Raw genomic sequence first — 14,441 nt, 5'->3', positions numbered from 1 at the left:
AGAGAGAAAGGTCTTCCTTTGCCGTTGGTTCACCCCCCAATGGCCACGGCGGCCAGCGTGCTGTGGCCAGCACACTGCGCCAATCCGAAGCCAGGAGCCAGGTGCCTCTCCTGGTCTCCCAAGCAGGTACAGGGCCCAAGGACCTGGGCCATCCTCCACTGCACTCCTGGGCCACAGCAGAGAGCTGGACTGGAAGAGGGGCAACTGGGACAGAATCCAGCGCCCCGACCGGGACCAGAACCCGGGGTGCTGGTGCCGCAGGCAGAGGATTAGCTATTGAGCTGTGGCGCCGGCCTCCTCCACTTCTGATCTCATTCCCAGCAGATGTCTTAAGTCCTTGGGCCCCTGCCATCCATGTGGGAGACCTGGATGGAACTCCTGGCTCCTGGCTTTGGCCTGGCCAGTGCTGACTGTTGTAGCCATTTGGGAAGTGAACCAGCAGGTGGAAGATCTCTCTCTCTCTCTCTGTCTCTCCCTCTCTCTCTGTCTCTCCCTCTCTCTTGGTCACTCTGCCTTCCAAATAAATAAATCTTATGGGATCTTCTGTCCACACCTTTTGACCAAAAGTGGACCCTACTAAGAAAACCTAAGTTTGGGAAACACACTTAAGATGTCTTTGTAGAGCACCAAAACTTCCCGAGGAGCTGGCAGGAAAACGGGGCCTGAAGGCGTGTCCACGCAGCAGAGCGGGGAGGCTGCTCCCCGGGCTCCTCGCAGGGTCCCCATGCCGACACCTTGGCACAGTAGCCGCGCTGTGCATCCTGGGCATTAGAATCTCTGGCAGAGCTGTCTCAGCCACCTCCTGTTAGCCACGAGCTGGGGGCCCTCGGAAAACCAGAGCCCATGCCCTCCCCTGCTGTCTCTAGCGAACCTCGGGGCATCTGGTTTCCAGTGCGGGAGGAGCCGCGTGGCCCCCGCTGCCTCCCCACGTCACACTGGACGGAGGAGGCTAGGCCTCCACCTGGTGTTCTCAACCCATTCTTGTTCAATCTTTGTTTTTAATCAGCAGGACCCTGCCCCTACTTTTTTTAAAAAAAGGATTTATTTTATTTATTTGAAAGAGTTACAAAGAGAGGTAGAGCCAGAGAAGAGAGAGAGAGAGAGAGAGAGAGGTTTTCTACCTGCTGGTTCACTCCCCAAATGGCTGCAATGGCCAGAGCTAAGCTGATCTGAAGCCAGGAGCCAGGAGCTTCTTCAGGGTCTCCCACGTGGGTGCAGGAGCCCAAGGACTTGGGCCATCTTCTGCTGCTTTCCCAGGCCATAGCAGAGAGCTGGATCGGAAGTGGAGCAGCCAGGACCTGAACTGGTGCCCCTATGGGATGCCGGCACTGCAGGCTGGAACTTTAACCCACTGCGCCAGCCCCCCACTTTTCTTTTTAATGATTTCTGTAGCTGATCCGTCTGAACCGTGGCTATTGTGCATTCTTTGAATAATCACTTGTAAAAAGTGTCTGTGCTTGAAGCTATTTGCTTTACTCAAGCTGAGGGGACTTTGTTGGTTTTGGGGTCTTGGCAGTGACTCCCAGAACAGAGCGGGGAAGAGCCCAGCACAGGCTTGGGTGCCATGATGGCTGCAGCCCGGTTTTATGATTCCGCTTTTATGTGATCCTTGATAACAGTGACTAACAATATACATTCCTCCTAAATAAAAGAGAATCTAAAAAAAAAAAATCTTTAAAAAAAGAAAGCATTGGAGACTCTTAACAGCCTCACTTAGGTAAGTATTTCACAGACACAACATCAAAGGCACAACACATTTAAAAAAATAAATTCTTGGGGTCAGCGCTGTGGCATAGCAGCTAAAGTCACCGCCTGCAGTGCTGGCATCTCATATGGGTACCAGTTCAAGTCCCGGCTGCTCCAATTCTGATGTGGCTCCCTGCTAATGTGCCTGGGAGAGCAGCAGAAGATGGCCCAAGTCCTTGGGGCCCCGCACCTCATGGGAGACCTGGAAGAAGCTCCTGGCTCTGATCGGCTTAACTCCAGCCATTGTGGCCATTTGGGGATTGAACCAGTGGATGGAAGATCTCTGTCTCTCCTCTCTGTAACTCTGCCTTTCAAATAAATAAAATAAATAAAATTTTAAAAACTGGGGAGGACACAAACCTGCAGTCCATAACAATTTGGGCATTTGTCTTTACTGCTTTAATGGTAACTGGTTTGCCATCTCCCAACCTCTTCCCATAACCATACCACAGAATGTGTTTGCATTCTCAAAAATACTTGGGCAAAATTTATTATTCTCCAGGTTTCCAATGAGAAATTTGTGTGATTCGGAGCCTATGGTATCAGTCACATTTTTAACCATAGTTTACTCAACCTATTTAAGGTTTATAGTTTTCAGGGTTGGCGCTGTGGAGTAGCGGGTTAAAGCCTTGGCCTGAAGCGCCTGCATCCCATAGGGGTGCTGGTGCGAGACCCGGCTGCTCTACTTCCAATCCAGCTCTCTGCTATGGCCTGGGAAAGCAGCAGAAGATGGCCCAAGTCCTTGGGCTCTGAAAACACGTGGGAGACCCGGAAGAAGCTCCTGGCTTCAGATCGGCGCAGCTCCAGTCTTTGTGGCCATCTGGGGAGTGAACTATTAGATGGAAGATCTCCTCTCTCTGCCTCTCCTCTATGTGTAATTCTTTCAAATAAATAAATCTTTTTTTTTTTTTAAGGTTTAGTTTTCTATTTCCCCAGAATCAGAGAGAGAGAGAGAGAGTGAGTTCTTTCATCTGCTTGTCCACTCTCCACCGCCAGGGCTGGGCCAGGCTGAGACAGGAGCCTGAAACTCCATCCAGGTCTCCCATGTGGATGACAGGGACCCAAAGCCATCCCTGCTGCCTCCCACGGCCTAGGAAGTGGGGGTACAGGAGCTGCTGGGCCACAGAACCGCGAATGATTATCGTTACCGAAGAGCGACTGGCAGCGGGCACACCCCACACACAACTGGAAACGCGCCGCACCCTGCAAACGCTCCGGAGGGGCGGGGTCCCGGCTGCAGAGGGCGGACCCGCGCCGGCCCGGCCCCCGGGGGCGGGGCGAGCGCCGCGCATGCGCCAGGGCCGGGCAGGCCGTGGCGCGCGCGCACTGAGCTGGATGTCCGGGCTGCGGGCGCTGCTGGGACTCGGGCTGCTGGTGGCGGGCTCGCGCCTGCCGCGGATCACAAGCCAGGCCGGCGTCTGCCGCCAGAGACTTACCTGGTGGAGGCCGCAGCGGCAGGACTCGGGTAGCCGCAGGTACTCGGAGGTCATGGCGAGCACCTCGGTGAAGTACTTGAGGTAGGCGGGGCTCCGCCGACCGTCGTCCCTCCCCTGCCGGGCCTGGGCGGTGCTCTGTCCGCGCGACGGTCGCCCGGGGGCGGGGACTCAGGCCAAGGGTTTGCCTCAGCCAGGAGGAGGCCCAGGCCGTGGACCAGGAGCTGTTTAACGAGTACCAGTTCAGCGTGGACCAACTTATGGAGCTGGCTGGGCTGAGCTGTGCCACAGCCATTGCCAAGGTCAGTGGCGCACTCTCCACCTTTGGGAAGAGCGAGCCTCTAGTCGAGCCCCCTGGCCTAGGCACACAGGGGTGTGGAGGAGACAGCTGTCCCAACCTGCTCGGTCATTCCCGAAACCCCTGTGACCGCCCCTCTGACTTTGCCTCCAGGCATATCCCCCCACGTCCATGTCCAGGAGCCCCCCCGCCGTCCTGGTCATCTGTGGCCCTGGGAATAATGGAGGAGATGGCCTGGTCTGTGCTCGACACCTCAAACTCTTTGTGAGTAGGTGAGAGGGGCCTTGGAGGAGGGCATGAGGCTTTGGGGGTCTGGGTTAAATTATCACTTTGCCTTCTTCCTAGGGCTACCAGCCAGCCATCTATTACCCCAAAAGGCCCAACAAACCACTGTTCACTGCGCTGGTAACCCAGTGTCAGAAGATGGACATCCCTTTCCTTGGTGAAATGCCCTCTGAGGTAGGTGGCTCCAGTTGCACCCCATCTCTGCAGTAACCCCTGCTTCGTGTTTCCAGGGGCCCAGGATCCCATTTCGATAAAAGTGCGTTAAGCGCCGCCCCGCCCCGCCCCGCCCCACAAGGTGTGCTCCATGACTCCCCCACACCTACTCTAAAGCCGCCTTTCCCCTCTTCCCTTAGCAGGACACATGAGCTGCCCCTCTCTGGGGCCAGATTGACTGCCTCATCCTAACCCCTTTCTGCAGGTGCATGGATTTAGGGATGGGAAATTGGAAATTTGTAAATTTCTTAATGCATCTTACTGATGAAGAGACTGAGGTACAGATAAGTGGCTTCCCAGTCACAGAATGAGTCTGGTCTCAGTTTGGCCTGAGACCAACTCACACTTGCCCTAGGCCTTGGGATGCCCTCTGAATGAGTCTGTGAATGGTTTTGTGAATGGTCGGTGGGCACAACAGGGCCAGCCCTCTCCAGCTAAGGCTCTGACGTTGTCTCCTTTTCCTGCCCCACCCCAGCCCATGATGATTGATGAGCTGTATGAACTGGTGGTGGACGCCATCTTTGGCTTCAGCTTCAAGGGTGAAGTTCGGGAGCCATTCCGCAGCATCCTGAGTGTCCTGAGTGGACTCACCGTGCCCATTGCCAGCATTGACATTCCCTCAGGTGGGGCACCGGGGGATCGGTGGGATACCTGATTCTTAGACCCTAGCTCAGACCAGGTCTAAATTCAGGTTGCAGGGGGTGGGACACAGCTCTCTGGATCCCACAGAGCTGCGGAGCAGAGTTCAGAAGCCCCCTTTACATACTGGTCCCATAAAGAACCTCAGGTCCTGGAGCACAAGGAGCTCCTAGAATGAGAACCCCTTAGGTGGGGGCTGCGGGGTCCCCAGTACTCTAGGGCCAGAGCACATCCGGGTGAGTAGAGGGCCTAGACATCTGGCCTCTTCTGTGCTGCCAGAACACCACCTTCTGTTTTCAGGATGGGATGTGGAGAAGGGGAGCTCTGGAGGGATCCAGCCAGACCTGCTCATCTCCCTGACGGCACCCAAAAAGTCTGCAACCCAGTTCACCGGCCGCTACCACTACCTGGGGGGTCGTTTTGTGCCACCTGCTCTAGAAAAGAAGTACCAGCTGAACCTGCCGCCCTACCCAGACACGGAGTGTGTCTACCGCCTGCAGTGAGGGACCGTGGCAGCAGCCGTCCCAATAAAGACCTAGTGCCTCTCTCTCCCAGAGTGGTGGCGTCCAGGGAATCTTCTGGCAAGATGTGTGGGTGACGGGAGCCCCAGAGCAGTCCTGGAGATGTGCTCTCTCAGGGGGACATGGAATAGCAAGAGACTGCCATGTCCTGGGAACTCAGTGGTCGGTCCCAAGCAAGGTGAGCCGTCCCTCATGGACGCACGGTTCTGGACTGTGGGGGAGCAGGGCGCTGGGTGAGGTCAGCAAGCTGCAGCCACTTACGTTAGTGCAGCAAGCGCACAGGAGAATAACAGTTTCTCCAGAAGCCTCCAAGGGAGATTTCCTAATTTGTACTCAGAGCCTTCCCAGGCTGGGAACGGAGATGCCAGTCTGGACGTACCTGTAGGCCAGGAGCCCGAGCTGATGTTTATTCAGCCATTTGGCAGAATGTTGGAAGCCGGCCATCTGGGTGAAGGTGGCCCCAGAGCTGAATCTGTTCCATCAGCATTCACAAGCCAGGACGCGTCTGGCAAGTCGATGTTCTCAGCAGAGAGGTCCCGCTACCGGGCTCTGCGTTCCCGTCCCAGCCCCCAGCCCGCCCTGCCCTGCCGGCGCCCGAGTCCAAGCCCATGACGTCTGAGTCAGCACAGTGCAGGGGACGGTGCCCGCTTGCTCGGCTCAGCAGACTGCGATTCCTGGGTGCGTTTCCGCTTGGGACCGTCTTCATTTAGGGGCTGCAGAGTCACGCCCTCGAGCCCAGTGTCCGAGGCCACTGAATAGAGCTGAACGCCACTGTGACCAGGCTTCAGTCTCTCTTCTTCCGCTTCTTCTTGGCTCTCTGGTCGGGGCTGGTCCTAGCAGGCGCCTCTGGGTGCTGCCGCCGCCTCTTCTTGCTTCTGCTGCCTGAGCTGCTGTGTGCCCTGCCCTCTTCCCCAGTCCTGCCACCCTCTTCTTCACCCCTTACCTCCACGGCCACCTCCTCTTCCCCTCGATGCTGTCTTTTCTGCTTCCTGCGTCTGCAGTCCCTGCAGGCCCCGCGCTCTGCTTCCCCAGCCCCACCTGCTGAGCCGGCCTCCTCAGCTTCTCCATCTTCTGAGTGCACGTCCCTGAGCTGCCGCCTCGCGCTTCTGCTGCCCAGGTCAGCGTGTGCTCCGCTCTCCCCCGCCTGCGTCTCTGGACCTCTTCCTCCGCTGTCCAAGACCCCCACGTCCCCCTCCTGGTGGTGCCGCCTCTTCTTCTTCTTCTTCCTCTTGTGGTCGGTCTGCTCTCTGCTGGGCACTGCTCCAAGCCCGCTTGCTCCTGCAGCATCTTCCTCCTCTGCCCCTACGGCTGCTCCCTCACTCCCACCTGACACCTCCTCTTCACGGCGTCTTTTCTTTTTCTTTTTGCTCCTCCGGACGCTCTGGTCAGCGTGCTGCTCATCTGCATGACCTTCCGCTGCTGTGGCCTCTTCCTCCTCTTTCGGCTGCTTTTTCTTTTTCTGGGGGAGCTTGCCCCCAGAGTTCTGGCCCTTGAGTTGAGCCAGGAAGGCCTGTTCCTGGGCCTCTAGCCGAGCAAGCTTGGCCTTCATCGTAATCCCCAGACGAGCAGCCCTGAAACCAGTGGGGTCCAAGTCAGAATGAGGGTTATCAGGGGAAATGGGCCCAACCTTCGGGGCTGCAGGAAGCTGCCCGTCTTCTTCAGGCAGCAGACGCCTGGAACCGTTTCCCTGGGGTAAGGAGCATCAGGAGGTGGCCAGGCCATCCTCAGGGTGGGCAGAAAGGAGCCCAGGGCCCACCACGACTTACTTGTGTGCTGTTCGCCCCTCACAGGCCTGGAGCAGCATCTCGTCAGTCAGACTGTCGAGGGAGATCAGGAGTTAGAAGCAGAGCTGGTAGGAGGGCGTGACCTCTCCTCCCCTCTAACGCATCCCTTCACTGAGCTCTGTTCAGGAGCTGGCACTGTGAGATGCTGGGATGCAAAGATCCGTTAGGCACAGTTCCTCTCCTGCCCCCCAGTAGGCCAGGGTCCAGCATCAGACTGTCCTCTCTCTCAGGACTGCACAGGCTCTTCCCCGACACGCTAGCGCTAAAAGAAGTCTCACATCCTTGGTGGGTTGGGCCCCTCGTTGTCCTCGTCACTACAGCTCTCCAAGTCTTTGTCTGGCTTCTCTCCACCTGAAGTCAGCGTGGCCACCTAGGAGAGGGACCATGGAAGTGGACAAGGCCCAGTCGACACCACTGCCATCCCTTTTCCCCCCAGGAATTCACGGCCCTAGGCAGGAATTTGCCAGCACCAGAGCCATGGGGAGGCGTGCCATCCTGCAGACTTCAGCTTGGGCAGGAGGTGGGGCAGCCTGGGCATTGGCTCTCAGGCTCTCAGCTGACTGGTGGGCAGAGCGAGAAGGAAGCGCCCTGCATCACCAGGTCTCGCAGTGACAATAAAGATGGCAACCCCACGCCACCGAACCTCTTCACGCACTTTCCTCTGACAGGGTTAAATGAGAATCTATGACGGGCCACAGAATTGGGATACAGAGTAGAGCAAGAATGAGAAGGGTCCAGCCCAGATGGGATCACTGGGAGTGGGAGTGGGGAGTGTGGCAGAGCCTAGGCGGTGACTGAGCGTTGGCCTGTACGAGAGGTGGGGTTCAGGAAATGTGTTCCAGAAATAATTGCTGTGTGAGCCAAGTTCTGAAAGATAAGGACAAATTAGCAGGGAAAAGGGTGGAGAGAAGAGTGTCATAGGCAGAGGGACAAACCTGAAGGAGGAACATGGTACCTTCAAAGAAAACAAAGACTCCAAGTGTCTGAGTGCAGCAGTCCTGCAGAGGACTGGAAAGGGATGAGGCCAGAGACGCAGACAAGGCCTGTGAGGGCCACAGGCCAGTCCGTGAGTGTGGACTGCGTCACCCTTGGTCAAGGAGCAATACTGACGTGATGAATTTTGTGTGTTAGCGAGAACACCCTGGAGGCTTTGTGACTGTCGTGCGGAGGGACAGCAGAGGTGAGGAGGCTGTTAACGAGATGACGACACCCTGAACCAGGGCAGCACAAATGCCGAGCCATGGGAAGGCGTGTAGATAACACGTAAAGTCCTCAGCATACAACAGATGACCCTTCAGTGTCCGTACAGTGGGGAGCGGGAGCCTCATGCCTGGGCCCTAGTCCTGTCCATCACTGCCAGCAGTGGTGGTCAGCCACCACTTCCCACCGATGTGGCCACGTCTGTGAAATGAGGATGGACCAGATTCTCTCCCAGGTCTACTCTGGCTTCTAAATCCTTAGAACTAGACCCCCTGCCCCAGTCTTCCAGCAGCTTCGTATTTGAAAGCCTGTGCGCCCCCTCTCACTCCCTACTGCTGGGCTGTGGAATGGGAAGGTGTCAACGCTTGCTGAGGGTCTGGGCGGTCTACGTAAGCAACAGCGAGTTGGTCAGAGGGTCCCCCTCTGGAGGACAGTCCTGAGAACCAGTAGGGCATACAAGGCAGTTGCTCAGGCCCCAGGGAAGAACAGAGGAGGAAAAAGCGACGGTTAGCTTCCCCCACCCCCAGCCTCTCATACCTTCACAAATTTCTGATACAGCAGGTTGGGCTTGGGACGACTAGCACGGGTGGTCTCCTCAGAAAGGCGCCTTATCTGTACTCCATCCTACAGGGAAGTCTCCGTGAGCAGGGGACATAGCACGTCTCCCTCCCCCACATCCCTGACCCTCCCGTGTCGTGTGCCTGTCCGAGCTCACACCTGCCCGGTTTCCACTACCAAGTTGGCCGCAGTCTTGTTGAAGAGTTCATTCCACCAGTGGTTGGTGAACTCCTTGGCAGGGTCGTGTCCCACCTGCAAGGGGGTAAGTGAGCTCTGAGCACCCGCCTCACCTGCGCAAGGGCCGTCCGCTCCCCATCGTGGTGACCTTCCTCCACCTGCCCAGTCTTACCCCATGAGTGTCCTGCTTCAGCGTCACTCTGAGGGCCTGCGTGATGCCATTCTCCTTCCGGCCCAGGCCTTTGCCTGTAGGTGAGAGTGTCTTGGCTTAATCGGCTGCTTGTCCTGAGCCCTCCCCAGGTGGGCCCACAACACGCGGCACGCCTCGCCATTGCACACCCACCGCCGGTGCATACCGTGTCCCTCTCAGGAGCCCTCCCCCTCAGCTCCTTTCTTTCTGGTACCACTCGATGCAGTCCCCCCGGTTTTATCTGAGCCTGAACTAGCTCTTCCTTCACCCCTGTTGAGACAGAGGCCATGTCGCTTCCTCCTTCCCCAAGTCCTCTCAACCACTTCTTTCTTACTACCCACCAGCAAAGTTCTTCTACTCTTCCCTTTTCTGAAGAATTCAGAAAACTTTGCTTTAAACTAGCGTGTCCTCCTCCAACTGAATGGATGACGGGGGTCAAGTCCAAATGCCCCTCTGCTGGGCAGAGGGCAGGCAGGGACTCAGAGGACGTGGGGAGGCCCCCGAGATCACCTTGAGTCCATCCATGCTTCATCAGCTGCTCTTCAGCAAACTTCATCCCACGACTCTTGGTCTCCGGAGCGGCACTCATGGTGCCAAAGCAGCTCTGTCCCTCAGGCTGTCACCAGCAAAGAGGTGACATCACCTCTTAAGAGGAAAGGAGAAGGTGTCCAACGCAGTCCTCATCCATCCTCACTGCTCTTCTAAGAATTCCCTTTCATGAACCCTGGGGAGAGGGAGGAAGGAGGCCAGGTCCATGGGGAACTCCCAGTCTGGCCAGAGGGCCAACATTAACCTAACAGGAAGTCAAGGAGGGCTGTGTTGGTGCTGATGCCTGCATTTATGCGGAGCTACCATGTGCCAAGCTGTGTAAGACTTTAACTGGATGATTTCACTGCACTTCCCAGCCCTGTCAGGAAGTTGGTGTTATCCCTAATTTACAGATGAGGAAACAGGCTTAAAGAGGTTCGAAGACGTGCTCAAGAGCACAAGGCAGAAGTGTATAGAATTCACACCCAGGCAGCTTGTCTGCACATTTCCCAAAATATACTTCCCTGCAAAAACAAAGCTATGAGGAGCTTGTTAACCTGGGTATAAGAAACTGGTACTTATTAGAGCCCCTGTCTTAGCCCCTGCTTCAGCACTGACACCATCTCCTGGGTGAGGGGCTGCACACTTCTCACACATCACTGCTGCATGTCAGCCTCGCTGGCGCTCCCCTCTGCAAACTGTCGAGCTTAGGAAGGGCATTCTCACTGCGCATCTGCTGCTAACAGGTGCACTGCACACACTGTCACAGGACCTCATTTCAACCTGATGCTTCTGTGAGAGGCCTGAGGTTACGCAGCTGACAAGAGATGCTGCTGCATGTGAGCCCAAGTTGCCCAACTGCAACGCGATCCACTGCATCTCAGCACAGACTCACCAGTTCCTCCTTTTGGATCCAGAAGGGCATTACCCGAATTAGATACTTGATTGGCCTCTGAAATGGTTAAGCTGGCTCATCACGAAAGACATTGCAAACTAAGAGTACCCACACTGACTTGACCCACTATAGCTAACCTGTCCTCAGGTTGTCCTCTGTGGACAACCATTAAAGTTAACTAGCGGCATTACTGCAGTGGGGGCCTCCCCAAGCAACGACTCTGAAGGGTAAAACTTTCATTTGAAATTAAGAACGTATATAAAAATTCTTAAAAAAAAAAACAAAACCCAGACACCAGTATAGTCACTTCCCCTAACCACTATATATTAGGCTTAGGAACAGTGGCCGATCTCTTCAAGAACCAAGAGAAGCTAACGCTAGTTCAGGATCACTCACACTGCTGCTACGGAGGATGGTAACCTGAAAACCTCAACTGACACCTTGAGAGATCCCACAGAAACGTGCTGACTGCAACATGCCCAGGTCTTGCTTCTTGATATTTGTAAGACAAGTAAAATTCAAACTCTAAGTCCTTCAAGGCCACCTCAAAGCCGCCTCTTCTCAGAAGTCCTCTCTGGACTGTCAGTGCTGATTTCAGTAATTACGGTAATAATCATAACTAAAACCTGCTGTGCTTTCACTCGGCCAGCCTGCCACCTGCTTCACGTGGATTGGCTCAGTCCTGCCAGCAACCCTTTTTTGGAGCTGTCATCATCGGTGATGTACAAACGAGAAACAGGCATTTGCTCAAATCAAGTAGCTAGCAGGTAGTAGGACCAGGACTGGTAATCAGGCATTCCAGAATGGCTGTTCTTAATCACTACACTATGCTTCCCGCTGTGAAGCTGACCACCGCCTACCCCTTGGCGCAGTAATTTAAAACGACGTGCCCTCCAAGTTAGAACGGGCTTTATGTAACCCCAGCGCGCTTAGTGCAGCGCCAGAAATCCAGAATGCGTTCAGTCGCTAGCTGCACAGAAGCAAGTAGGTCCCGACCTGTGTGCCCCAGTCACCGTGAAGGCTGCCAGCACCCTACGCGGCACTGTCTCCTCCCCTGTCAGAATGTGCAGGGCCAGCGGTCTGTAGAGCCGGCTGACCTTTCCTTCGGCCTCCCTCCCCCGCGGTGCTACGCGGGCATGGCTGTTCTTCCGCCTTCACATTTGGTCCCGAGCCCTGGCTCCGATTGCCACCACTCGGGAAGAGGGCGCCCCTTAACCATCCTTTCGGGGTCGGATCTCCCCACAGAAACACGTGCCTTACCTGACTTGTGAGCCGCCATCTTCCCGGAAGTGCCCTTTCGGTCTTTCTAGGCTGCCGAGACCAGAGAGACGCCAGCGGGAACGGAAATCCGGGTCCTCCCGCGAGAAACCTTTGCGGCGGCCGATTGGCCAGTGTTGTTGCCGTGGAAACGGGCTCCGGGAGCACGCTGGCTTCTCGGGCTTCCGACGCTGCCGCTCCACTTGCTTCTTCCCTGTGGTCCCTGAGCGGCTAAAGGGCTTCAGTCCAGGCCAAGCCTGTAGAAATGACGCGCACAGGCTTGGGTTCTGCCCAGAGATAGTCCCGAGCCCAGAGATGAGGAAGGGAAACTCCAAGGAAACAGGGCGTCTGGCCTGAGCGGTTCAGGAAAGGCACAGGAGGAGGAACCTCAGGGTGATTTGGGGATGAATACGCAGCCTTGGGGACGTTATTTAGAAAAGGCTTAGAGATTAGAGGCTTCCTTAGATTCATCACTTTTTTAAAAAAGATTTTATTTGAAGGGCAGAGTGACAGAGAGAAACAGATCTTCCATCCGCTCGTTCACTCCCCAAGTGGCACAACGCCTGGGGCTGAGCCAGGCTGAAGCCAGGAACCAGGAGCCTCATCCTGGTGCCCAAGTGGGTGAGGGAGCCCAAGAACTTGGGTCATCTCCCACTGCTTTCCCTGGGCGCATCAGCAGGGAGCTGGATCAGAAGTGGAGCAGCCCGGACTCAAACCCACACGCATATGGAATGCTGGCGCTGCAGGGGCAGCTCTACCGGCTAAGCCACAGCGCAGGCCCCAAGGGATAGAAATTTACTTTGGAGGCTGACTTTGTTGCCTAGTATGTTAAGCCGCTGCCTGTGATGCTGGCATCCCATATGGGTGCAGTTAGGTCCTGGTCACTTCATTTCCAATCCAACTCTGTAATGATGGCCTGGGGAAAGCAGCGGCAGGTGGCCCAAGTGTTCGGGCCCCTGTTACCCATTTGGGAGACCTGGATGAAGCTTCTGGCTCCTGGCTTCCACCTGATCTAGCTCTGACTGTTGCAGCCATCTGGGGGAATGAACCAGGAGATAGAAGATCTATCTCCCTCTCTCTGTGTAACTCTGACTTTCAAATAAGTAAATCTTTTTTTGTTTTTAGAGATTTACCCATTCGTTTGAAGGCAGAGTTACAGAGAGGCAGAGAGAGAGAGAGAGGTCTTCCATCTGCTGGTCCACTCCCCAGATGGCCACAACAGCCGGAGCTGCGCCGATCAGAAGCCAGGTGCTAGGAGCTTCCTCCAGGTCTCCCAGGCAGGTGCAGGGGCCCAAGGACTTAGGCCATCATCTACTGCTTTCCCAGGCCATAGCAGAGAGCTGGATCGGAAGTGGAGCAGCCAGGACTCGAATCAGTGCCCCTCTGGGACGCTGGCACTGCAGGCAGTGGCTTTACCCTCTACGCCACAGCACCAGCCCCTCAAATAAGTAAATCTTAAATTACCTTGGATATTTAAAGGAGAGAATAGTCTGTTTTGTAACAAGTTTCTGTAAACAAATTCATACTATTTTTTTAAAAAATCTGAAAAAATTATCCCTCATCATCACCCCCTCTCTCCCCCATAGCAATATTTCAGTACTTAGCATCTCCTGGAAACTTACAAACAAAAAAAATCACCAATTTCACAGTGCGGCTTTGTCACAGGTGCTTGGAACAAACGCCTTCATTCACACACATTTTTTTCCCATCAAGTTAATGTGACTTTAAAATATGCCACCAATGGATGTTTGTTGCTGGGATTTCAAATGCTTGCAGAAGGGATGGGGCGCCTCCAAGGCGTTCTTCAGAGACTGTGTTCAACAGGAGAGCCCTGTGCAGGAGTCAGGCTGAGGCTGTCCCACTCCCCGCTGACTGTGTGGTCTTAGACGGATCACTTCTCGTGGTCACAGAATACTGGGAAATTTCATTTTTTTTTTTTTTTGACAGGCAGAGTGGATAGTGAGAGAGAGACAGAGAGAAAGGTCTTCCTTTTTGCTGTTGTTTTACCTTCCAATGGCCGCTGCGGCCTGCGCGCTGTGGCTGGCGCATCACGCTGATCCGAAGCCAGGAGCCAGGTGCTTCTCCTGGTCTCCCATGAGGCTGCAGGGCCCAAGCACTTGGGCCATCCTCCATTGCACTCCCTGGCCACAGCAGAGAGCTGGCCTGGAAGAGGGACAACCGGGACTAGAACCCAGTGTGCTGGTGCCGCAGGCGGAGGATTAGCCTGTTGAGCTGCGGCACCGGCCATTTCATTCATTTTTACAGACTGGAGCTTTACGGTAGTGTCTCAGAGACCAATGAGAAAATTTTACAGAGAAGTCTTTGATTTCCACCATTCTCCCATCTGTCTATGTTAGATGTGTGTGTGTGATCTTATATCTAATATTATATGTAATATAAAATGTAAGCAATCTTCAAAAGATCCATGGTAACTGCATATTATAAAACAACTGCATGGGAGCCGGCACTGTGGCACAGCGGGTTAAAGCCACAGCCTCCAGAGCCGGCATCCCATATGGGCGCCAGTTCAAGTCCTGGCTGCTCCACTTCTGATCCAGCTCTCTGCTATGGCCTGGGAAAGCAGTGGAAAATGGCTCAAGTCCTTGGGCCCCTGCAAAACATGGGAGCCCCAGAAGAAGCTCCTGGCTCCTGGCTTCAGATCGGCTCAGCTCCAGCCGTTGAGGCCAATTGGGGAGTGAACCAGTGGATGGAAGACC

General features: G+C 55.1%; 2 protein-coding genes across 6 annotated transcripts; one reads left to right on the top strand and one right to left on the bottom strand.

Moving 5' to 3' along the window:
- The first annotated feature begins 3,032 nt into the window (after window positions 1-3,032).
- On the top strand, window positions 3,033-5,163 carry NAXE (NAD(P)HX epimerase). 2 transcript variants are annotated; one of them, XM_089299817.1, is made up of 6 exons: window positions 3,033-3,263; window positions 3,377-3,481; window positions 3,631-3,741; window positions 3,823-3,936; window positions 4,451-4,598; window positions 4,915-5,163. In XM_089299817.1, exons 2-6 carry the CDS (start codon window positions 3,440-3,442, stop codon window positions 5,115-5,117), a joined length of 618 nt encoding a protein of 205 aa, XP_089155943.1. In that variant the 5' UTR covers window positions 3,033-3,263; window positions 3,377-3,439; the 3' UTR covers window positions 5,118-5,163. The 2 variants fall into 2 exon arrangements, with proteins under 2 accessions (XP_089155943.1, XP_002715421.2); XM_002715375.6 differs by having other exon boundaries at window positions 3,373-3,481.
- A 348-nt stretch (window positions 5,164-5,511) lies between these two features.
- Window positions 5,512-11,865, bottom strand: GPATCH4 (G-patch domain containing 4). Of its 4 annotated transcripts, none has more exons than XM_008263944.5 (8): window positions 11,728-11,865; window positions 9,555-9,768; window positions 9,027-9,100; window positions 8,837-8,929; window positions 8,657-8,743; window positions 7,198-7,289; window positions 6,902-6,952; window positions 5,512-6,706 (listed from the first exon to the last, which is right to left on the bottom strand). In XM_008263944.5, the coding sequence occupies exons 2-8, from the start codon at window positions 9,631-9,633 to the stop codon at window positions 5,920-5,922; spliced, it is 1,263 nt and encodes a 420-aa protein (XP_008262166.3). In that variant the 5' UTR covers window positions 9,634-9,768; window positions 11,728-11,865; the 3' UTR covers window positions 5,512-5,919.
- Between the last annotated feature and the right edge of the window lie 2,576 nt (window positions 11,866-14,441).

Source organism: Oryctolagus cuniculus, chromosome 7 (genome assembly GCF_051225735.1).
Source record: "Oryctolagus cuniculus isolate XC-2025 breed Fujian yellow rabbit chromosome 7, ASM5122573v1, whole genome shotgun sequence".
NCBI lineage: Eukaryota > Metazoa > Chordata > Mammalia > Lagomorpha > Leporidae > Oryctolagus > Oryctolagus cuniculus.
The sequence above is the reverse complement of the archived record's forward strand: the minus strand, read 5'-3'. Positions and strand labels throughout refer to the sequence as shown.